We start from the raw sequence: 24,359 nt of genomic DNA, 5'->3' as shown, positions 1-24,359 counted from the left end.
CGACATATTGCTCTAGTATAGAGGTAGCTTAAGGATATGTCTGCACTAGGGAATTATTACAGAATAACTCATCCACAGAATCACAGAATCACAGGGCTGGAAGGGACCTCAGGAGGTCATCTAGTCCAGCCCCCTGCTTCAAGCAGGATCAACCCCCATGAAGTCATCCCAGCCAGAACCTTGTCCAGCCGGGACTTAAAAACCTCAAGGGATGGAGAATCCACGACCTCTCTAGGCAACGCTTTCCAATGCTTCACCACCCGCCTTATGAAGTAGTTTTTCCTAACATCTAACCTACACCTCCCCCTCTTCAACTTCTGATCATTACTCCTTGTTCTGCCATCTGACACCACTGAGAACAGCTTCTTACCCTCCTCTTTTGAGCTCCCCTTCAGGAAGATGAAGGTGGCTATTAAATCACCCCTAAGCCTTCTCTTCTGGAAACAAAATAATTGTTTGTAACGATTCTGTAAACTAAAATAATAATCCACACTACTGGGAAGCTCCAAAATAAGCAAAACTTTTTCCAAAAGAGTGTGTCCACCCACAGTAGGGCCTGTTTCAGATTTTTGTCCCAGGGCCTCAGGCGGCTGTTATCCTGAAATAACTTTGATATCTAGACACAGCCTCAGTAACAAACGTTTCTGGAAGTCTTACCTGAAACTCTCTTTTCACAATTCCAGATGAAATCCAGCAGCTCCCAAATTCTTCTGTCCAGGGCATTCAAATGGATGTCTATACTCACTTCGCAGCTCATTAGTTGAGAATTTTTGCTATTCTCCACTGCATAAATAATGGGTGAAATTAGACTAGATTTTGGACAAACAACAGAAGGCTGAATATATGTTCCATGGGACCAGGAGGATCAACGAGTGCTAAGGCAGTTCTGGTGGTGACCGAAAAGCAATGCTATTTAGGGTTCTAATTCCCTCAAGACCCATTTGAAAATCTCCACCCGTGTACCACGGAAATACTGAGAAACATACAGATGTCGTCAGGGAAACCAGCATGTATCAGTTCATTCACAGCAAGTCGCAATATCTGGCATTAGCTAACATGCCAAAGGAAGTTAACATTGGACCCAATTTGAAAATTCATCTGAAATGGTTAGAAGAAGAAAGGGAGTAAATCTAATCCCACTGGTCCACTTGCCTTTCAAGACTTCCTTCATCTTCACAAGCAGTCCTTCGCTGTCCTTCACAGATGAGCCATGAATGTGAAGTTCCAGAAAGAGGATGACTCCTTGACAATGTTCACAAGGGCCTGGAATATCTGGGAGGAAAGAGTAGCTGTGAGTCTCCTTGGAGACACAGACAGCCAGGCTTACTGGTCCAGATGAGAAAACTGTGACAGGCTGAAGCCGCTCAAGTTATTTACCTTAACAAAAAGAAAAAGTTAACTAATGACTTGATCTCAATCTGTATATATCCAGGCGGGGAACATATATTGACTCCGAGGCTTTTCAAGACAGTAGAGAAAGATTTGACACAAGTGAATAGCTGTAAGTAGAAGCTAGAATCCTAGGGCTGGAAAAGACCTCAGGAGGTCATCGAGTCCAGCCCCCTGCCCAAAGCAGGACCATCCTTAATTAAATCATCCCATCCAAGGCTTTGCCAAACTGGGATTTAAAAGCCTATAGGGATGGAGATTCCACCACCTCTCCAGGTAACACATTCCAGTGCTTCACCATTCTCCAGGTAAAATAGTGTATTTTTTTTCCACTAACATCCAACCTAGACATCCCCTGTGATACAGAGCCCTTTGCAGGTGAGTATGTACCCGAATGATTGTAAAGGGTCCCCAGAATTTTTTTTTCCTAACAAAATTGAAATCAAGAAATGCAAAGAAAATAAATTCCAAAACCGTATTCAGAGAAGGTGCAAAACTATTTACTTTCCCGGCATTCCTCTTGAGCATGGCTGGGCACGATGTTCAACCACAATTATTCTTCTGGAAGAATTATCGTAACATTTTGATTTTACCCCTTAGAGTGAGGGAGGGAATAGTAGAAGAACTGAAACATTTAACTGATCAACTATGTAGGGAAATTGTTAAATCACACATCAGGGGCTTTACTCTCATATCTAGAACAATAATTAGGAAAATCAGATTGCTCTCTGCCTTTGAAAAGCCCCGTTGAAGGTTATGTCTACACAGCAACGTTATTTTGGAATTACGGCTGCGACTGGAAATACCGTTGAGAGCATCTACACAGCACAACCACTGTTTTGAAATAGTATCAAAATAGCAGGCCCCTTATTTCAAATTCAGTGAAGCTCATTGTGTGAGGAATAATGCCTGTTTTAAAGATATTTTGAAATAGGGGCTGTGTTGAAAAGGAATAGGGACTATTTTGAAATAAACTATTCAAAAATAGCTTATTTCATAGTAAAGCCGCTGTGTAGACATAGTATTTCAGATAAGAGCCTCTGACAGCAGTACTTCCAGGGACTTTAATCTGAAATAGTCTCTATTGTGTGTGGACACATGATTTTGGAATAAGATTTGCCAATTTTGGGACCTCCCTATAGTGCAGATGAGTTATTCTGGGATAGTTTATTTTGGAATAATAACTCCAGATGAATCAGGTCTTTGCCCACAAAAGCTTATGCTCCCAAATATCTGTCAGTCCATAAGGTGCCACAGGACTTCTTGTTGAACTCCGGAAAAAGCTATTCCAGAACAACTCTGTAGCGTCGACATACCCTAAGCAGGGAAAGTTTCTGGAACACTTGCCTCCAAGGTCAGCTTCAAAGATCCTTATGAATTGAAGACACACTGCAATCCTTTCATCCTTCTTCTTTGAACCCCAGGTTTCATGAGCTTCACACAGGCTCTGGTGAAAATTCTTTCTATTCTGATCTGCTTAAAAAAATGGGGAACATGTGGTTAGATCTGGGACAAGCAGTGGAAAGCTCCATAGACATAATTCCCTCCAGCTCTTTGGAAACCTCAGCCTAAACCTATTGGAACAACCATGGGGATTTGTGGAAATACCGGCAAGCACACAGTTGTTGTCAAGGAAACAGCCATGTGGCAGTTCATTCATTCTTTCACTCATTCTTTCATTCATTCATTCATTCACAGCAAGTCATGTAGACTTTGGACTCCATTTGAAAAACCCATCTTCGATAATTACACACGGACAGGAGGCAACTCTAGCCCCACTGATCCACTTGCCTTTCAACGCTTCCTTCATTTTGCCAAAGACTTCTCTGCAGTCTTTCTCAGATAAGCTTTGAACATAAAGCTCCAGGAGTAGGATGGCAACAGGGCAATGTGCGCAGTCACGATGAGTATCTGGGAGGAAAGAGAACGTCAGGAGCCAGCAGGCAGCTTGTTAACCCTGTGAGTCCCCGTGGGTTCCAAGTGGAATGGCTGACATCCTTAGTTTCCAAAGTCCCTTGGGAGCCAGGAAGCAGCTGCCCATTTAGGGTTAGACAACAGGTGTTGAATCTGTCTGTACGTGACGTCCCACAGCAGTGGTTTTCAGTCAGTGTGCTGTGGCACACAGGTGTGCCATGAGAACTGTCCAAGTGTTCCATAACGTTTCATTAATTTCCCCAAATGAAGGTCGGGGGTAGGGGAGGAACTGACGACCCTGTGCCAGCTGGGACTGACGCTTCCAGGCTTTCCCCCCACAGTGGCTTTTTGCAGGTGGGAAAGCCGACCCCACAGGACCCTATTCTGCCAGGAGGCAGCTGAAATGCTGCTTCCTGGGCTGAATGAGCTGGCGGAGAGCCCGCCCCCACTCCCTGCTGTTGGAACCTGGTGAAGCAGGGATGTGGTTTAAATCCCATGTCCTGGCTGCAATGGGCCGGCAGGGAGGGGAGCCTGCTTTCAGCGGTTACTCATTTACTCCACAACCCTAGCATGTCATTGAGCAGATTTTGAAAACGTGCCTGTGCTCGCTATCTAAGACGGTGTGGTCTGTGGTGGATTTGAAACATTAACACATTTGATCCGAGTTGAGCTTGTTGTGTGAATTACTATGTGGCAATCTTCTCTAGTAAGACCATCACCGTAGTGAATGCAAGTAAATGTTGACTTTCTGAGCCATGGATTCAGCTGAAAAAAGAGGGTGTGCCATGGAATTGTCTCATTTCCGTGTGCTGAGTTACCGGAAAGGTTGGAAACCACTGAGCTAGAGCTTCAGGTGCATCAGTGGAAGGAGGTGTGCAATGCTCAGAACTTACCTTCCAATGACACTGGACTTAAGGGGCGAGTAGGAGTATCTGGGGCCATCCAGGACAGCTCACTCTTACATGTATTTATGTCATGAAAAATGGACTTTCAACCGAATTGGCAACCAGTTTGAGACTGGGGCTTCTTGAAGCCAACTGGACTTTGAGGAGGTCATTTTGGCCTCCTGGGATAAAGGCACCCACCACTACTAACATCACTCCCTCTCCTCCTGAATGCACAGCTCTCAAGGAAAGCTCAGCCCCTTCGGCCAGGCTGTGGCAGTGGAGAAGTAACTACAGTTGTGCTCTCAAACCTACAGCCTCTGGGTTACAAGCAGAGAAAGGAAGGGGAGAGATTCCCCACATATGCTCATGTGTTTTCTGGTTTGGGGTTTTTTGGTGCTAAGTTCTAAGGAGGCAACTTGTGCGTGGTGAGATAAGTCCACATACTGCTGAGAAGAACAGGACCTCGTCGACCATACGGCCCTCCTGTAAAAAGGAAACAAAGATCCCGTAAGTATCCTCAAATTGCCAGCTCCATGACACTTACCCTTCAGCCCACCAGAAAGTTCAGTCATCCTCACCTGTCAGCCTCATTAATCCCACACCCTTTTTGGCTCCTACTCCTTGCTCTCTCTTGCATGAAGTTTAAATTTCTCTTCTCAACCATAACACCACCTCGGTTACAATGGGTCTGTCTGGCCTCAAAATCTGTTTTCCTTCTGGTTACTAAGCTGAACCTTTTGGGCTTAGTGTATGTCTCTCTGGATGTGGTTTAGGTTACATCTACACTTGGGAACAAAGTCGATCTCAGATATGCAATTCTAACTCCAGAAGCGTGTCAATAGTCTGATAAGTATAGATTAACCCTTAAGGTAATGTGATGAAGCCTCTTTTATACCTGAGACTCAGTGTCAATGTAAGCTAAGGAGATGGAAGAGTGCTTCTTTCTATCAATGCAGCCCAAGTTTTAGGGAGCTTAGTGGTGATAGACCACAAGAAAACTCATTCTGACAGGACATGATGCCTTTACCCCAGGAGTGCTATAAACAGATCTTCTCACAGTGGGGCAGATCCAAAATTACCAAGCATGTGTTATAAGAAAAAACAACCAGTAATCCAATGACCCACCTGCTTCACATTTCGCCATGCCCAGTTGTTCGAACAGTCTTCGGAATTTTTCCTTAATAAGATCTCAACAATAGAAAACAAAACACAGGCATTAGGAATCATTTCTCACAGCTACAGGACACTAAATACCTAATCCAGGAAATCACATTTGGATTACAAAAAATAAAGCTGAGTTATTTATTTCTTTAAGATTAATGGTTGTCTTAGATGTAGGCATCAAGGACCTGATTTTGCTCTGGTTTACACTGGTGTAACTCAGAAGAGGAGTGGATAAGACAACAGAACTTTGACATTTTGAGGAAATTTTGGATATTCTGAAATTTGTTTTCATTTCAAATGGGTTCCAAAAAGTCAAAATGTCCAAATATCTTGGACAGATGAAATTTTGAAATATTTCAATTTCAAATTATTAACTTGACCGGACTAAAATGTTTTCCTTCAAAACCAGTGAAACATGTAAATTAATATGGGGTCGTTTAGCTACATAGTCAGAAAATAAATCTGAAACCAATGAAATGATAAAGTTGAAACAAAATAATTAATACCAAAAAAGACTCCATTTCAGTTTTAGTAGCATTTCGAAAATTTTCCATAAAAATCATATCAGAACTGACACATTAGAATCATAGAATCATAGAAGAGTAGTCCAGCCCCCTAACCTCATGGCAGGACCAAGCACTTTCTAGACCATCCCCGAAAGCCATCTATCTAACCTCTTCTTAAATATCTACAGTGATGGAGATTCTACCACCTCCCTTGGCAATTCGTTCCAGTGTTTGATCACCCTGACAGTTAGGAAGTTTTTCCTAATGTCCAACCTGGACCTCCTCTGCTGCAATTTAAGTCCATTGCCTCTTGTTCTATCCTCAGAGGCCAAAAAGAACAAGTTCCCTCCCTCTGCCTTATGACACCCTTTTAGACACCTGAAAACTGCTATCATGTCCCCCCTCAATCTTCTCTTTTCCAAACTAAACAAGCCCAGTTCTCTCAGCCTTTCTTCATAGGTCATGTTCTCTAGACCTTTGATCATTCTCGTTGCTCGACTCTGGACCCTCTCTAATTTCTCCACATCCTTCCTGAGCTGCGGTGCCCAGAACTGGACACAATACTCCAGCTGAGGTCTAACCAGCGCAGAGCACAGCGGGAGAATGGCTTCTCGTGTTTTGTTCACAACACACCTCTTAATGCATCCTAGAATCATGTTTGCTTTTTTTGCAACAGCATCACACTGTTGACTCATATTTAACTTGTGGTCCACTACAATCCCTAGATCCCTTTCTGCTGTACTCATTCCTAGGCAGTCCTTTCCTGTTATGTATGTGTGACACTGATTGTTCCCTCCTAAGTGGAGCACCTGGCATTTGTCCCTATTAAAGTTCATCCTGTTTACCTCAGCCCATTTCTCCAGTTTATCCAGATCCTTTTGAATTGTGACCCTATCCTCCAAAGAAGTTGCAACCCCTCCCAGCTTGGTATCATCTGCAAACTTAATAAGTGTACTTTCTATGTCAACATCTAAATCGTTAATGAAGATATTGAACAGAACCGGTCCTAAAACAGACCCCTGCGGAACCCCATTAGTTATACTTTTCCAGCACAATTGAAAACCATTAATAACTACTCTCGGGGTACGGTTATCCAGCCAGTTGTTCACCCACCTTATAGTAGCCCCATCTAAGTTGTATTTGTGTAGTTTATTGATAAGTATATTATGTGAGACCATGTCAAATGCTTTACTGAAGTCTAGGTATATCACATCCACTGCTTCTCCCTTATCCACAAGACTCATTATTCTATCAAAGAAAGCTATTAGATTGGTTTGACATGATCTGTTTTTAACAAAACCATGCTGGCTGTTCCCTATCACCTTGCCACCTTCCAAATGCTTGCAGATGATTTCTTTAATGACCTGCTCCATTATCTTTCCTGGCACAGAAGTTAAGCTGACTGGCCTGTAGTTTCCCGGGTTATTCTTGTTCCCCTTTTTATAAATGGGTACTACATTTGCCCTCTTCCAGTCTTCTGGAATCTCTCCCGTCTCCCATGATTTTCCAAAAATGATTGCTAAAGGCTCAGATACCTCTTCTATCAGCTCCTTGAGGATTCTAGGATGCATTTCATCAGGCCCTGGTGATTTGCAGACATCTAATTTTCTAAGTAAATTTTAATTTGTTCTTTTCGTATTTCAACTTCTAAACCTACCCCTTTTTCTCTAGCATTCTCTATGTCAGGCATTCCTTCAGATTTCTCAGTGAAGACCGAAACAAAGAAATCATTCAACACCTCTGCCATTTCCAAATTCCCTGTTACTGTTTCTCCCTCCTCACTGACCAATGGCCCTACCCTCTCCTTGGTCTTCCTCTTGTTACCAATGTATTTGTAAAAAGCCTTCTTGTTTCCCTTTATGCTTGTAGCTAGCTTGAGCTCATTTTGTGCCTTAGCCTTTCTAATCTTGCTCCTGCACGCTCATGTTGTTTGCCTATATTTGTCCTTTGTAATTTGTCCTAGTTTCCATTTCTTATACAATTCCTTTTTTAGTTTTCGATCATGAAAGATCTGTTGGTTAAGCCAAGGCAGTCTTTTGCCATGTTTTCTATCTTTCCTACCCAGCGGGATAGCTTGCTTTTGGGCCTTTAATAATGTCCCTTTGGAAAACTGCCAACTCTCCTCAGCCGTTTTTTCCCTCAGTTTCGCTTTCAATGGGAACTTACCTACCAGCTGTCTGAATTTACCAAAATCTGCCTTCCTGAAATCCATTCTCTCTATTGTACTGTTTTCCCTTCTATCTTTCCTTAGAATTGTGAACTCTGTGATTTTATGATCCCTTTCACCCAAGCATCCTTCCACTTTCAAATTCTCAGTAATTTCCTCCCTGTTTGTTAAAATTAAATCTAGAACAGCTTCCCCCCGGTAGCTTTTTCAACCTTTTGGAATAAAAAGTTGTCTGCAATGCAATCCAAGAATTTATTGGACAGTCTGTCCCCTGCTGTATTAGTTTCCCAACATATACCTGGATAGTTGAAGTCCCCCTTCACCACCAAATTCTGGGCCCTGGATGATTTTGTTAGCTGTTTAAAGAAAGCCTCATCCACTTCTTCCACCTGGCTAGGGGGCCTGTAGTAGATGCCTAGTAGGACATCATCCTTGTTTTCAACTCCTCTGAGTCTAACCCAGAGACTTTCAACCCGTCCATCTCCTACATCCATCTCCACCTCTGTCCAGGAGTGTACATTTTTAATATACAAGGCAACACCTCCCTTCTTTCCCTGTCTGTCCTTCCTACGCAGGCTGTACCCTTCAATACCAACATTCCAATCATGAGTATTACCCCACCAAGTTTCTGTGATGCCAACGATATCATAGTTGTATTCATTTATTCGTACTTCCAATTCTTCTTGTTTATTTCCCATACTTCTTGCATTTGTATATAAGCATCTCAGACATTGATTTGGTCTTGCTCCCCAGTTTTGCCCTGGCCCTCTTTTTACTCTCCCAGTGTAGCCCATACTCCCTCCCATTTCAAGTTCATCTCCCAGTTATCCATGCTCTCCTCTTACCTGCAGGCTTTGCTCCCCTGCCTCTGTCGAACCTAGTTTAAAGCCCTCCTCACTAGGTTAGCCAGCCTGTGTCCAAATATGGTCTTCCCCCTCCCCGAAAGGTGAACGCCATCTCTGCCTAGCAGTCCTTCCCGGAAAAGGATCCCATGGTCAAAGAAACCAAAGCCTTCCTGACGTCACCAGCTACACAACCAAGCATTCACCTCTAGGATACACCTGTCTCTGCCTGGGCCCCTACCTCTGACAGGCAGGATCGAAGAGAATACCACCTGCGCCCCAAACTCCCTGACCCGTGCCCCCAGAGCCCTTAAGTCACTCCTGACCTGCTCAGCATCACAACTCGCAGTATCATTAGTGCCCACATGGATGAGAAGCATGGGATATTAATCAGAGGGACGGATATGGGCCTCGACAATGCCTGCGTGACGTCTCGGATATGGGCCCCTGGCAGGCAGCACGCGTCCCAAGAGGAAATGTCAGGGCGACAGATGGGCACCTCCGTGCCCCTCAGAAGACAGTCTCCAACCACCACTACTCTACGTTTCCTTCTTGCAGGGGTGGCAGTAGACTTCCCAGCCCTGGGGGTACGATGTTCTCCTCTTCTCATTCCTGCAAACCTTTTAGATTATGATTTTCTACTTCAGTCAAAATCTTTCTGTTTAGTCCAAATGTTTGAAGTGATCCATTCAGAAGTATCTGCTTTAACTTTGCTTGCTTTAGTCCTGTTTTATCGTCCTGCATCTATACAATGCAACCACTCTTTTGAAATAATTTCAGAATGGTGGTTAGCTTATTTTGAAATTGGTAAACCACATTCTGGCTACGTCTACACTGAGAGAAATCTTTGAAATAGCCATGCTAATGGCCATTTCGAAGATACTAATCTGGTGCAGAAATGCATATTCAGTGCCTCATTAGCATGTGACCAGCCACCACTCATCAAATTTGCTGCTTTTCAAAAGGACCCTGCCAACTTTGAAATCCCCTTGTTCCTCTCAGCTCATAGAAGATAGAGGGGTCCTTTTGAAAAGGGCCCCCTTCTGGATGAGCCACATGGGAGTGAAAAGCAGCATTTTCGAAGAGCCAAGGCTGGTGTCATGCTAATGAGGTGCTGAATATGCATTTCAGCGTCTCATTAGTAATCTTCAATTTGGCCATTTCAAAGTTTTGTGCCAGTGCAGACATGGCCTTTATGAGGAACAGCACAGGGAATAGAACCTACTTTGAAATAAGCCATAGTGGGTGCAATGGCTCTATTTTGAAATATGTTCTGTTGTCTGTAGACACTGTATTTTGAAATAGCTAAGTGCTATTTGAAAAAGCATTTGGTGTGTAGCAGTGTTATTTTGAAATAAGCTATTCCTGAATAACTCTTTGGCTGTGGCCACACTACCCTCCGTTTTGGAAGGCACAGGTTAATGAGGAATTTTGGATTATGCTAATGAGGCACCAACATGAATATGCAGCACCTCGTTAGCATTATACCTTCCACATGCGATTCAAAAGTGCTGCTTTGGAAGCATGTGCCACCTATCAAGCTGGGGTACTTTTGAAAGGATCCCCTGATTTCACAAGCCCCTTCTTCCTATTTGGTTTGGTCCTGATATTGGGATGTATAGAAAGTGAAACTCCATCACTGACTGGTCATTTGTTCCTGATTTAGACTGATGGAAGTGAGGGCAAAATTGTCGCCAGCAGCAAAATCTTTGCAAAACCAGATTGAAGTTTGAAATCAGGAGTTTATCTAAGCTGAGTTTCCAAGCTAGCTGATGGAATTAATGGTGTAGTTTCGTGGCTGCACAGGTTTTGACCAGAAGGCCATTATGTTTCATCGATAATGCTGGCTGAGCCAAATGACTTCAGTTAAACTAAGGCAGTGCTCAGGAGACTGAGCTCTTGTGTGACACAGGCAGAGAACAGGAGACACTGGAGTACCCCAGTGGCAGACATCCTAGAAATCCCTGGGACAGGTTAGATGCTTAGATGAGACATGGCCCTAGAATCTCAGGTGGTGAGCCACAACCCTTGCTGCTGAGAAAGATCAAGAAAATCTCCTGGTTCCTGTTAACGTCACCAGGGAGGATGGTCCTTCCTGATCCCAAATTTAGTGATTGGTTGGGCTTGCACTTGGCTCACCAACCAGACATGGCTACTGAAAGGCAAGATTGAGACTTGTGTCCTTGGTCTCCTTTGGGCACCCTTCAAAAACCAACCCACCATCACCCCTGGGCTATGTTAGCTTATTGCTACTCCAGTGACTGTTTGACATGGGATGATATCAGCGTCATGAACCATAAGGCACTGGGATCATTGACAATGCCTTTCTGTTCCATTGAGCACCTGTTCCTATTCTACTGATGGCCCGACACTACCTTCAACGTGAAGAAATTTCAGTACCTATTAAATATCCAATGTTATAGCATATGCTTCCAGGGGCGCTTCCCCATAACCCTGAAAACAAAAGAAAAAAAATCCTTATTTACAGCAGTAGACTGAAGAAAACATGAAAGCCTCAAGAGTACCCAACTGGTAGAAAAGTCTAAGGGTGTACTGGCAGGCCCATCTCTGGCAGGTGATATGCTTTTGATACATGGTTCACACTTTAAACCATAACTGGAGAAGTTTATTTTAAGTAGAACTAGTTAAAAATTTCCAGTGTAATATTCTCTGCATCAGCAAATAATCCTTTGATTTCCAACAATTTGAACCCCACCATGGTATTTGGTTTATTTTTGACAACGTTTCATTTTAAAAATAAATCTGAAATGAAGTGTGTTGATGTTAATGAAACAGAATGTTTCAATTTTTCATTCTTAGATGATGTTTCATTTCTCAATTGCCAGAGCTAGAATTGTGTGTCTGCAGTTGACTTACTTTGCCCAGTGTGGACACAGCCTCCAAATGTATGCTTACCTTGCAGGTAGCCAATGTTTCTCTCTTCTCTCTTTTCTACCAGTTTCCCATCCTCGAATTTGCTTCCCAAGTCTTTGGTGCACACAAATGCACCCAGGCCACGAAAACCAGATAGATGGGGCGTGAATTCAAACCAGATCTCTGTGAAGTATAGATAGGGCTTGTGAAAAAGGGACCTTTTACTTACAGTGCCTTGTGGTTCTCTTCTTGGCTGAGGGCAATAGCTTCTAAAGCTCCCTCCCTCCAGTCTGTTTGAGGAACTAAGGAATCCCAACTAATTTTTCAATCTGTTCCTCCACCTGTGATCATTTTCTAAAGTGACCTCTTCCACTGGGTGTTTCCCTCCTAAGCCAGCACGGGATGTCCTTGGATGTCCCAGAATTCTTGTTGTTGTGATCACAGCCTATCTGCACCCAACCTTCACCAGCCCACCCGTAATTCTGACCAAAGGTGCGAACGAAAAATAAAGCAAAAGGAGTCAAATCGGAAAGTGATGCATTTAAGTGCAAAGCGAGCCAAAACGGAAAACAGCTTCGTATTTTTTAAAGTATTTCAAGTTCGAAACGCAAAATGGATATTTTTAAAATGAATTTTAAATAAATAAATAAATGGAATTTAAAACAAAAATTAAAAAATCGAAACTAAAAATTTGTGGAGTCACTGAAGGAAAACGCCTTTGATAGACATTTATACTCAAAATATTTTCAGAGTCACCATTGAAGCAATATTGGGAAACTTTTCTTTTTTTGACAAACCTGATTTTTGGAAAATGAGGACCATCTTAACCATTTTGGTAAAGTAAGTAATAAAAATATGATTGAAATTTAAGAGGAAGAGTTGAAAGATTTATGCAAAACAGCCACATTTTGTTACCTGGACTACATTTTTGTCCGTCCTCCCATTTGGTCTTTTCTATTGCTGCGTAGATTGGGTAAGGATTTGTCCCACTTACAGAGGTTCCCTCATGTTCAGATAGCTTTGTTGGATCGTGCTGGAAAGGCACAAATTGATTAATGCAGTAAAACAAAAGGTTTGCTGAAAAGAATTAATCCCTTTTCACTGAGACCAGCAACATCTTCATTGTTGTTCCTTCATTCTAGCATGGACTGTGCAGATAAACTAGGAGGAATTTACAGTCCACAATGGAGCTTTTCCAATGGACCCAGATTTTGGGGATGAATAACCTTTTAAAAGAGCAACCAATGATGATTAAAAAAAAATCAGTGATAGACAATCCACTACAATGTTTGGCAAGTGCTTCCAAGAGTTAACAACCCTCACTTTACAAAATATGCACCTTTCTCCAGTCTGAATCCTTCTGACGTCAAAACCGGGATTTTTGGATTACGTTAAGCCTTTTCTCTGCTAGACTGAAGAGCCCATTGTTAAAAATTCAAGACTGTGGCTGAGATTTTCATTCCTTATCGATTCTAGTTCTGGAAAGCCAACGATTTTGGTATTGGATGCCAGGGTGAGATTTTTTAAAACTCATTTAGGAGACTGGGGTACATTAGAAGGAGCATTTCCAGCAGATCTAGAGAAGTTATTATTCCCCTCTATTCAGCAACGGTGAGGCCACATCTGGAGTATTGCACCCAGTTCTGAGTTCCCCCAATAGAAAAAGGATGTGGATTTACTGGAGGATCCAATGGAGAGCAACATAAATGACTAGGGGGCTGGAGCACATGACCCATGAGGAAAGGTTGAGGGAATCAGGCTGGTTTAGTTTTGAGAAGAGAAGAGTGAGGGGAGATTTGATAACAGCCTTCAACTTCCTGAAGGGAAGCTCTAAAGAGGATGGCAAGAGGCTGTTCTCAGTAGTGACAGATGGCAGAACAAGGAGCGGTGGTCTCTAGGTGCAGTGGAGGAGGTGTAGTTTGGATATTAGGAAAAGTTAATTCCCCGGGAGGGTGGTGAAGCACTGGAATGTGTTACCTATAGTCGTGGTAGAATCTCCATCGTTAGAGGCTTTTAAGTCCCACCTGACAAAGTCCTGGCTGGGATGATTTAGTTGGGGTTGGTCCTGCTTTGGGCAGGGGACTGGACTTGATGACCTCCTGAGGTCTCCTTTATCTCTAGGATTCTCCAAGTTAATGGACAAATTCCTACTAGTTTTAGGCCCATACGCAGAAGTTTCATTTGGGGTTGTGGTGCTTTTTTGTAAATGTGGACAGTAATTTTGTTTAAATTTAAAGGAGTTCAAAATCGTAATACAAGGGATACACGTAAAGGAGGATAATGAAATAACTGAGAGGAAACAGTGACTTTTACAATGATTTTGTTATAATGTGCTAAAATGTAATGCAGTAATAAAGGTTAAATGAAAATTACCTTCTGGGGTCTTGCTGTGATATCACAAATGAAAAACAATAGCCCCTCATCCCTCTCCCCTTCTAGTTGCTAGAATCCAAGGGAATGTTAGGAAATTTGATCTATTCCCTGCTTCAGGGCCAGCTGTCTAGGAAAGGTGCTGGCCTACCAACTACAGCTCCCAGGGTGCTTTAGGTTCCCCATAATGCCCTGCAGGCTCCTCCAGCACAGCACTCCAGGCAGGAAGGGAGAGAAACCAGATACTGGGGGGAGCCATGTACAATCCTAAGTGTTAATGAGAAATGTGTATCCACAACCCATAACCAGGTTGGAAGGCCACACTTTAGAAATAAAGGAGTAGAGACTAACATGGCTACCTCTCTGTTACTATTCGCTTTAGAAACGTTCATATCCCACAGTGATCTCTGCGAGCTTTTGGGAAGACGTTGAGATTTGCCAAGTTGCCTCAAGGGGTCAGAAAGCTTTAAAATATGAGCAGAATTTATTATCCTTCCACTATTTTTGTCCTGAACCACAAGTACAACTGAGAGAGAGAAAGAGAGCAAGACAGAGAGCGAGAGAGAACCCAAATATATGTATTAAGGAAACTTCTGATCAGTGGAGACCCTGGATTTCCACAGAAGCCCACCTTATTCAATACTGTATAGACAAAGAAATCGTCCCAGACGTCCGTCAGAGAGAAGAGTTCATCTTCAGCCGCCTTCTCTGCCAAACGAAACTCCTCTGTAATATCACATTTTGCTCTGGAAAGTTCATTACACAGGTCTTGTTCCAACTTCTGTATTTTCTCTGTCCAGTCCTTGTAATTATAGAGGGTGGACATGCACCTTTTAAAGAACCAGAACAGATATGGCTGAGAGAAAAGGCATAGGACAGTAAACATCTTTTAATCTTCAGACCTTTGATTTTACACTCAGAATTCTCATCCTGGCATTAAAACAAATCTGTGACTTCACAAGAAAGTCATCTCTTCGTCACGCATTCCAGTGCTTCACCACCCTCCTTATGAAATAGTTTTTTCATAATCTTCAACCTTGACCTCCCGCACTCTAACTTGAGACCATTTACCCTTGTTCTGCCATTGGTCACTACGGAGAAACATATCTCTCCACCCTCTTTAGAGCCCACCTTCAGGAAGTTGAAGGTTACTATCAAATTACACCTCACTCATCACTTCTGAAAACTAAGTAAGCCCTGTTCCCACAACCTTTCCTCATCGGCCTTGTGTCCCAGACCCCTCTCCGTTTTTGTTGCCCCCACAATCGATTGGTGTTGCCTCGCACCCCGTGATTGTGGTGGAGGCACATTCCTAGCTTCTAAATATTTCACTCCTCATGCCAGAAAAAAAGTTACACGGTTGAATAATCCTAGAAATGCCCCAGTGACCCTCAATACTGTGCAGGAAAACTGGGTCATTCTCGCTGCTACCTATATGCACCCACCAGGTGGAACCTGATACTCCACACAGATACATGATGGCGTCCAACAGGCCCTGATTCTGCATTTCTGTCAAGGTTCCCAGAAGAGCAATCATGGCCCGCAAACCTCCGCCTGATCCTAGGATGGCGATATTGGGTGTGTTAGCCTGGAGGAGGGAAAAGAGAATGATTGAGGAACAAAGAATGCTGAGGCATCTCTTCCAGTGCAGATCTTTTCAAGAAGTACATAGAGAGCACCTCCACTTCCCAGACTTCTTTTCCTTGTGTTCTGAAGGATTCCTTTTCCGGTGCCTAATGCCTTGTGCCCCATGCTGCATGAATAACAAGGTCATCATATCCTGAATTTTCAGCCACGGTCACACAGTGGTAGCCCAGCATACCTTAAAAATCTGAAGCTTCTGCTTAAAATCCCATGCACGTACCAATAGATCAGCACCAGAATTTTCAAAGGAACGCATGCGTGGGTCTACAGGGAATTTGAAAAGCATCCAAGCCAGGCAGGTACCTAATTAGCTTTGACTTCCTTTGGACTTGAAACCTGGCTCAGATTTACTAGACTCTTTACTGTCTTCTCTCAGCTGGGTGTCCACTTGCATTTCTCTTTCGGAAAAAGAATGCAAATTAAGGCAATTGAAAACACAAAGGAGGAACTGATTGACATATCTCATGCTTCATTTGCCTTATCTCTTTTTGGAGGACAGTCTTTCGAAAGAGAAAAAGCAGTATAGATGGGGCACATTAGAAAATAAACCCCATCTTCGAAAGAACCCTTCTTCCTATTTTGTTTCGCCCTTCAGACATGTCTACAGAGCAGCTTTATCCCAAAATAAGCTATTCCAAAGCTGTGTCTGCACGTGCACGCTACTTCGAAGTAGCGGCACTAACTTCGAAACAGCGCCCGTCACGGCTACACGCGCCGGGCGCTATTTCGAAGTTAACTTCGACGTTAGGCGGCGAGACGTCGAAGTCGCTAACCTCATGAGGGGATAGGAATAGCGCCCTACTTCGACGTTCAACGTCGAAGTAGGGACTGTGTAGTCGTTGCGCGTCCCGCAACTTCGAAATAGCGGGGTCCGCCATGGCGGCCATCAGCTGAGGGGTTGAGAGATGCTCTCTCTCCAGCCCTGCAGGGGCTCTATGGTCACCGTGTGCAGCAGCCCTTAGCCCAGGGCTTCTGGCTGCTGCTGCCGCAGCTGGGGATCCATGCTGCATGCACAGGGTCTGCAACCAGTTGTTGGCTCTGTGGATCTTGTGTTGTTCAGTGCAACTGTGTCTGGGAGGGGCCCTTTAAGGGAGCAGCTTGCTGTTGAGTCCGCCCTGTGACCCTGTCTGCAGCTGTGCCTGGCACCCTTATTTCGATGTGTGCTACTTTGGCGTGTAGACGTTCCCTCGCAGCGCCTATTTCGATGTGGTGCCGCGCAACGTCGAAGTTGAACATCGACGTTCCCAGCCCTGGAGGACGTGTAGACGTTATTCATCGAAATAACCTATTTCGATGTTGCTACATCGAAATAAGCTATTTCGATGTTGGCTTCACGTGTAGACGTAGCCCAGGAGAGAAACTCCAGAAGATCTTATTTCAAAATAATGCTACTACACACAAAATGCATTTTGAAATAGCCCTCGGCTATTTCAAATTAGCCTGTCTACACTGCGTGTTACAAAATAGAGCTGTTGGATGAACTATGGCTTATTTCAAAATAGGTTCTATTTCCTGTCTACCCAGCCCCTATTTTGAAATAGGCATTGTCCTTCATGCAAGCCACGTCCACACTAGCTTGGTACTTCAAAACAGCAGGCCTCACCCCGTAGCAGCGCATGGCGCGTCTACACACACTGTGAGCTGTTTCGAAGGCAAAATTGACGTTAGGCACCACCAACATCGAAACCGCTCTTCCAGACAGAAGATAGGAAGAGGCCGCTCCTTTGATGTCGTACTTCAAAAAAGGATGTGGGGAGACGCTCCACATCCTGCTCCTTCGAAAGAGCGGGGTCCGCCATGGCAACACTCAGCTGTCAGGTGGAGACGTGCTGCCCAGCCCCTGCTGGGCTCACTGGTCTCTACCAGCAGCGGCTCTTAAAGCTGTATGGACCAGGAAACCCCATTGCATGAAGCTGAGGGAGTGAAGGCAACAGCTGCTACACGTTCTGTGGTTCTGTCCCACGAAAGCTCACCTAATAAACTATTTTGCTAGTCTTTAAAGTGCTGCTTGACTGCTTTTTGTTCTGCATGCCTGAGTGTGACTCCCAGCAGCCCCCTGCTTGTGATGGGGCCAGGGATGTCAGGAGCACCAACCAACGCCCCCCCCGCCACCTCCCCTGAGTGCACCTAGGGCTCCCAAGCCTCCACCAAGTGGGGAAAGAAGCATCACCCCTCCTGTAGCAAGGCTAAGCCCCACGACCTGTTGGGGCTGTGGCAAGAGGAGAAGGTGCTCCGGGTAATGGGGAGCAAGCGGCAACATGAGGCCGCCTTTGCCTAGCTGGCCGAGGGACTGACTACCCAGTGTCACCCTTCCCACAGTCCGGACCAAGTGAGAAGCAAGGTGAAGTAGCTGCGGCAGGGTTATGTCCAGGCTCGGGACTCGGTCAGCCGGTCGGGGGTCATCCCCATCGACTGCCCCTATTACAGGGAGGTCAGGTGCATTCTTGGCCCCAGGGATGCCTCCTTCCCACTGGCCTTTCTGGACACCTCAGCCAAGGAGCCCCAGACAGGTGAAGATCTAGAGCCAGGACCATTGGCATAAGTCCTACACCACCAGGGCTAGAGACAGGGCCAGCTTCCACCAGGGACTCATCCAGCAAGGAGGGGGATCTGATCATAGACGTCCCCCCTTGTGCCTCCAGCCGGGCATCAGCCAGATGCAGTGGGGGCACCATACATGACTTCGGGTCCCCAACACCCTCAGTAGACCCCAGCCCACCAGGTCCCAGACAGGCCACAGCCCTGGGATGGCAGCATGGCTGCCAGTACCCATCAGCACCTGCTCCCATGGACAATGCCACACCCTGCTCCCATGGGGAGTGGTAAGGGGGTGGACCACACTAAAGAGCCACCCACAGGGACACCACACCCATGGACAGGGGAGAGAGGACAGGGACCCAGTGCCCATGGGAAGACGGGGGGCGGGCATAGCCCATGGGGCAGAGGTAAGTACTCATGGCCTTTTTCTCTCTTCCCCCCTGTGCAGGCTGAGTATATTTGGGAGACGGCCCTTAAAGTAGTGGCTTGCTGTGGCCCCTGAAGGGCTTGGTTGTCCTGAGACCCCATCTGCTGTACTGCTAATGCACAAAAAGGATTTGTGAGAAGTAAGTCACCGAGGCTATGTATATGCTGTGCTCTTAACTCGAATTAAGATATGCAATTTTCGCTATGCAATTTCCGTACCCTGTTTCAAAATAGGCTATTTTGGGATGTCAAATTGAGATACTGCACTCTTTCGAGGCATCCCTTACCCTTCCAGCAACGAGGGGCAGAGAGATGCCGAAATAACGCACCAGGTAGTCTGAAAAATATTTCAAAATACAAGGCATATCCTAGACACAGAATTACTGCATTGCATTCCAAAATAGCTTTGCCGTGTAAACGTTGCCCAATGGATACTGTATCTTGAGCCCCCAGAAATCCAGGGTCACTCTCTTTGAGCTCAAGGAAGAAAGAAGAAGACTCTTAGGTTGAATTTGCCCAAAGAAGGGAAATGTTCGCAGTTAGGTTGGATGCATAGAACTCACATCCCTCCAAGGACTACCACTCTTCAATGATTGGTAACTATCTGGGGAGGTTCCTCGCATGTCTCCACCATGCCATGTACCAGAGTAATCACAGCAGGTGGGCAGCAGTAGTTGGCTTTTACCCTCTGTGTGGTACAGCCAGCAGAGGGGCTGTGGAACATGTAAGAAGTATGTTACAGAGTCACTGTTCATTATTGATTTGCTAATAGGTCAGACAGCTCCCATTAGCTCACACCCCCAACTCTCTCTTCCTCTGATTCTATACATTGTTCACAATGACGGTTCTCTGTCACAGGCTCTGGCTGGCTGCAAAACCACCATATGCAGGGTTATTAGTAAGCACAGACTGTATTCCCCTGAGCATGGAGCCCTGTGGGAGTATGCCCTGGTATTCCCCATACCTTACTTCCAAGGGTGTTGCTCCTTTTGCTTTGGGTGTTGGAGGTGGTGCTTTTAGCAAGGAAGGCCTCAAATTTGAGCCCTCTCTAAGGACACAAGCTTTGTACGTCTGTGGCCGTGGGCTACCTCCCTGTGGTTTCGGAATGTCTCATTTCATGGGGAACATTGCCACGTGGCCAGATTTTTGAGGCATTTCCTCCCACTGTACCAGGAGCCTCACACACTATAGCTAATGTGCTAGATCATTCTCTTTAGTGAGGTGGGGCATGATAGACCCTTACCTCTTCACAGACAATTTGATTGTTCTGGAGGCACTGCAAGACTTTCGCCTTTCTGTTCCTTGTGGCTTCTTTCTCACCATCAGAGAGCTCATCGGAAAACCAGACAGTTCCGTCCTGCGAAAAATAAGAGGTCAACAAAACATTCCATCTCTTCAGAGGCAATGGAATGGAAATGTGGCAGCTGGGTGCAGATAGAACAAGTACCTCAGAGATTCCCTCTTTATATTTGTATCATGCCTGTGTCTAGAACCCTCTGGCAACGTCCCAGGTCAGGCGGGTAAATGACAGATGTTTCAGTTCACTAGGGTGCATGTCCACACAGCAAAGTTATTTCAGAATAACAGCCACTATTCCGAAATAACGTTGCGAGCGTCTGCACAATGCAACCACTATTTCAAAATAATTCAACCTCCTTCTATGAGCAACAGCAGCTATTACAAAACAGATATTTTGGAATAGGGTTATGTCGACAGTGCATGGGGACCATTTCAAAATAAGCTACAGCGCGTCCAAGGGCTCTCATCCAAAATAGAACGTTTACACACAATTGAGCCTATTTCAAAAGAGCTGAGTGCTATTTTGACGCTCATTTTGTGTGTCCATGTGCTGTTTTGAAATAAGCTATTCTAGAAATTCTCTTTGGCTGTTTCTACACAGGCCACTTTCTTCGAAAGTGGCATGGTAATACACGGCCCAAAACATGCTCATGAGGCATGGATGCAAATACCCCACACCTTGTTAGCATAACGTCACGTGATTTGTAGTCTGGAAGACCGTTCTTCCAAACTCCAAAATGCTGTGTAGAAGTGCAGCCCTGGGGGAGCTTCTGGAAGGAAGTCCTTCTTCCGGAGGTCACTTCTTCCCAAAAATTTTTGGGAAGAATGGGCCTCCAGAAGAAGGATTTCCTTCCAGAAGACCCCTGCCCTGGGGGCCGCGCTTCTACATGGTGTTTTGGAGTCCGGAAGAATGGTCTTCCGGACTCCAAATCACGTGACTGTCTGCTAATGAGGCGTGGGGAATTTGCATCTGCACCTCATTAGCATATTTCGGGCTGTGTATTACCATGCCACTTTCAAAGAAAGTGGCCTGTGTAGAAATGGCCTTTTGGAATAGTTTATTTTGAAACAGTACGGTTGTGTAAACCTAGCATTGAAGTTCTGAGAAATTGGGGTGTGCGCGTATGGGAGGTTAGTTTGGGTTGAACCAAATTGAAAAATTGCAAAATGCTTGATGAAATGGAAAGAAATATACTCTGGGTTGAACAAGACACACTTCTGCAAGACAAATAATTTACCATTCCTGGCAGAGGCGTTTTCACAGCTTCTTTCAGATTTTCCAGCAAAGATCCTGGGAAGGTGGAATTCTTCTTTTGGTGGCAAATGGACTCCTCAGAGAATGTGTAGATGGGAGGGACAATTCAACCTCTGATAACTGTTTTTTTTTCCTTTGGTTGCTGTTTCAGAGAATAGGAAAGTTTAATACAGTACCATAGGAATGTTTAATGCCAACTCAGGGAGTTAGGAGCCCAAGTCCTACTGAATCTCACCTTGGAAATATGAAAGAAAACAAGGTAACATGAGGATTGGTTAGGTTAGAGATTCCACTTTCCAAACATAAAGGTAGTAAACATCTTGCAAGTATTCATCACCAAGCACCTTTTGAAAGATGTCCACACCCCTTTCCATGCTTCGTCTCATCCTCCATTTAGATTTTGGTTTGAGTCAAGGGTTGGTGCTGTCAGCCATTTTCAAAGGAAAGAATTTTTTTTTTTATTTGGCTGGAGGAATGTGGCCCACTTGTCCTTTGGTACAATTATAGTGCAAAAGTAGGAAGTAACAGAGGTGGATTATGAAAGACTTTTGGTTTGGTTTAGCCATCTGCCTGTCCTTGTATGGAGGAGAGACCTGGCATACTAAAAAGTGTTCCAATCACAAGCTACAGACATTCATAGACAGATGCCTGGAGTACATCCTTCACACAGAATGGCAAAATGAGGACCTTTGGAACAGAGCAGGACAAGAACCACTTGATGTTCAAATCAAGAGAAGAAAGAAGGGATGTCTAGGCCACACTCTCAGAAAACCATTGTCCAGCACGGTCTGTCAAGCTCTCAAACAGAACCCTCAAAGAAAACGCAAAAGAGAAAAACCTCAAACAATGTGGAGAAGACCTAGTGAGATTGAAGGACAACAACATGGGTACTCCTGGAGCCAGCTTCAAGTTTTGTCCCGAGACAGAATGAAGTAGAGGAGACTTGTAGATAACCTATGTTCCATCGAGAGTACAAGGTTTAAGTCAAGTAAGTCAAATTAGCCATCTTCCATTGTGGGAGAAAAAAAAAGGTTACTACTATTATAGGCTATGTCTACAGTAGCCCCTTCCTTTCGGAAGGGGCATGGTAATCAGTGAGTTGAGAAGATGCTAATGAGGCGCTGCCATGAATATGCCGTTCTTCATTGGCAGAATGGCAGCCACACGTTTCAAAAGCACCACTTTCTAATTGTGAGCCACCTGTATAGATGGGGGCCTTTCGAAAGGACCCCCTTGACTTTGAAGGCCCCTTCTTCTTCTTCCTAAAACCAAATAAGAAGAAGGGGCTTTTGAAGTTGGGGGGGGTCCTTTTATGGGCAGAGTGCAATTTGAAAGTGACGCTTTTGAATCATGTGCAGCGCACGCAGCCGCCATGATGCTAATGAAGCACTGTATATTCATTGCAGCACCTCATTAGCATCTTCCCAACTTCCCAACTCACTCATTACCATGCACCTTCCGAGAGGGAGTAGTGTAGATGCGGCTGTAAAGTTTGGAAAAGGGGACTTCTTTAAGATAAGTTGAGAGAAATGAGAGGCCTTAAAGAAAAGAAGACTTAAAAATGATTTTGGTTATGTTTAGAGGATAAAGAAAAAAAAGTTTATTTTAATTAGAAGACAGAATTGTTTGTTTTATAAATTATTAAACCCATGCTGAGTTTGGGATTAGACAAGAATACAAAAAAATAAAGAATAGAGGAAAAATGTGTGTGACAGTGAATGTTAAAAAAGAATAAAATAATAGAAAAGCATTAAAGAGTACAGGTTGAACCTTTTTAACCTGGAACTCTGATTTGGCAACATCCATAATCTGGAATGATTTTTGTTAGTTGGACTACCACTAGCTTATCGTGGATGTGGTCAAGTTTTCCATGGACTCATAAAGTTTGTTTCTGGCCACCAGTCCTGGCTGTCAGTGTTCTGTGGTATTATTTGGCTGTAATTTACCCCAAATGTCTCCTAAGAGCCCAGTAGGTGGTGGAAGTGTTGGTAATGTGCTAGACAATATTGACCTCCCATGATCTGGCACATTCTTTCATCTGGCACCAGTTAGGACCTGACAGTGCCAGGAAAGAGAGGTTCACTGTAGAAAATTTTCTTTAAAGTCACAAAGGAATTTGTTGCAAGGATGGTTAAAATATCATATTTTTAAATTAGAAAAAGGAGTTGTTATAAAAGGTTTAGAGTGAGACTTTTAGAAATTCTTTAAAATATTAACTATAACGGTAGGTGAAGAAAGAGGAAAGAGTTTGATTTTAAACAAATTAAATATTAATAGAAAAAATAGAGAGCTAGTTTAAGAGAAGGGCATTCAATTGAGAAAAGGGTTATTATATAAAGGTAAGCTCAGAGAAAAACATTTTTCAAAGCTTTAAAACAGGAACTATACATAAAGGTTAAAGATAAGCTTTTGCTTTTGTTAACAATAAAGATAGGTGAAGGAAAGAGCATTTAACAGAGTTATTCTGAAAGTAAAAGAGAAAACATAGCAGAAAAAAAGAAATTTGAATAAAACAAATTATTAGTTAACTAATTAATTAATTAATTAACAAATAATTGTTAGTCTATAAGGTGCCACAGGACCCTTCGTTGCTTGAATAAAACAGAGTTGGAGGAGAGATTTGTAGTAGGGTTAAGAGAGAAAAGCTTTAAAAATCCATAGTAAGAGTAGATAAAACACGTACTTCTGAGGTATTAAAATAGTACTTGAAAATAAAAAAAGCACTGAAATATCAGGGGGAAAGACAAATGGATAATGAAACCACCCTTTCCCCACGCACACCACCGAGCATCTTTCCCACTATTTCACTCTTTGGCTACATCTACAGGTGCCCCAAACTTCGAAATGACCATGCAAATGGCCATTTCGAAGTTTACTAATGAAGCGCTGAAATGCATATTCAGCGCTTCATTAGCACGCGGGCGGGAGCGGCGCTTCGAAATTGACGCTCCTTGACGCCGCGTGGCGCATCCAGATGGGTCTCCTTTTCGAAAGGGCCCCGCGTACTTCGAAGTCATGGATGAGCTCATGGGAATAAGGGGACTTCGAAGTAGGTGGCATCCTTTCGAAAAGGAGCCCCGTCTG

General features: G+C 44.1%; 1 protein-coding gene across 1 annotated transcript in view; it reads right to left on the bottom strand.

Annotated features, from left to right (window-relative positions):
- LOC142004765 (cytosolic phospholipase A2 gamma-like) overlaps positions 1-21,275 on the bottom strand; it is a 36,312-nt gene extending 15,037 nt beyond the window's left edge. The window contains exons 1-13 of the mRNA XM_074982448.1: positions 21,259-21,275; positions 19,965-20,078; positions 15,559-15,701; positions 14,745-14,943; positions 12,659-12,776; positions 11,786-11,926; positions 11,270-11,323; positions 5,316-5,378; positions 4,635-4,673; positions 3,181-3,300; positions 2,737-2,862; positions 1,153-1,272; positions 658-783 (exon numbers count right to left, since the gene is read on the bottom strand). Of these exons, the coding sequence (XP_074838549.1) occupies positions 658-783; positions 1,153-1,272; positions 2,737-2,862; positions 3,181-3,300; positions 4,635-4,673; positions 5,316-5,378; positions 11,270-11,323; positions 11,786-11,926; positions 12,659-12,776; positions 14,745-14,943; positions 15,559-15,701; positions 19,965-20,078; positions 21,259-21,261 (1,366 nt within the window). The 5' untranslated portion in view covers positions 21,262-21,275. The remainder of the gene's footprint in view (positions 1-657; positions 784-1,152; positions 1,273-2,736; positions 2,863-3,180; positions 3,301-4,634; positions 4,674-5,315; positions 5,379-11,269; positions 11,324-11,785; positions 11,927-12,658; positions 12,777-14,744; positions 14,944-15,558; positions 15,702-19,964; positions 20,079-21,258) is intronic.
- Positions 21,276-24,359: the final 3,084 nt, after the last annotated feature.

The sequence above is a fragment of the Carettochelys insculpta genome, chromosome 32 (genome assembly GCF_033958435.1).
Source record: "Carettochelys insculpta isolate YL-2023 chromosome 32, ASM3395843v1, whole genome shotgun sequence".
NCBI classification, from domain to species: Eukaryota; Metazoa; Chordata; order Testudines; family Carettochelyidae; genus Carettochelys; species Carettochelys insculpta.
The sequence above is the reverse complement of the archived record's forward strand: the minus strand, read 5'-3'. Positions and strand labels throughout refer to the sequence as shown.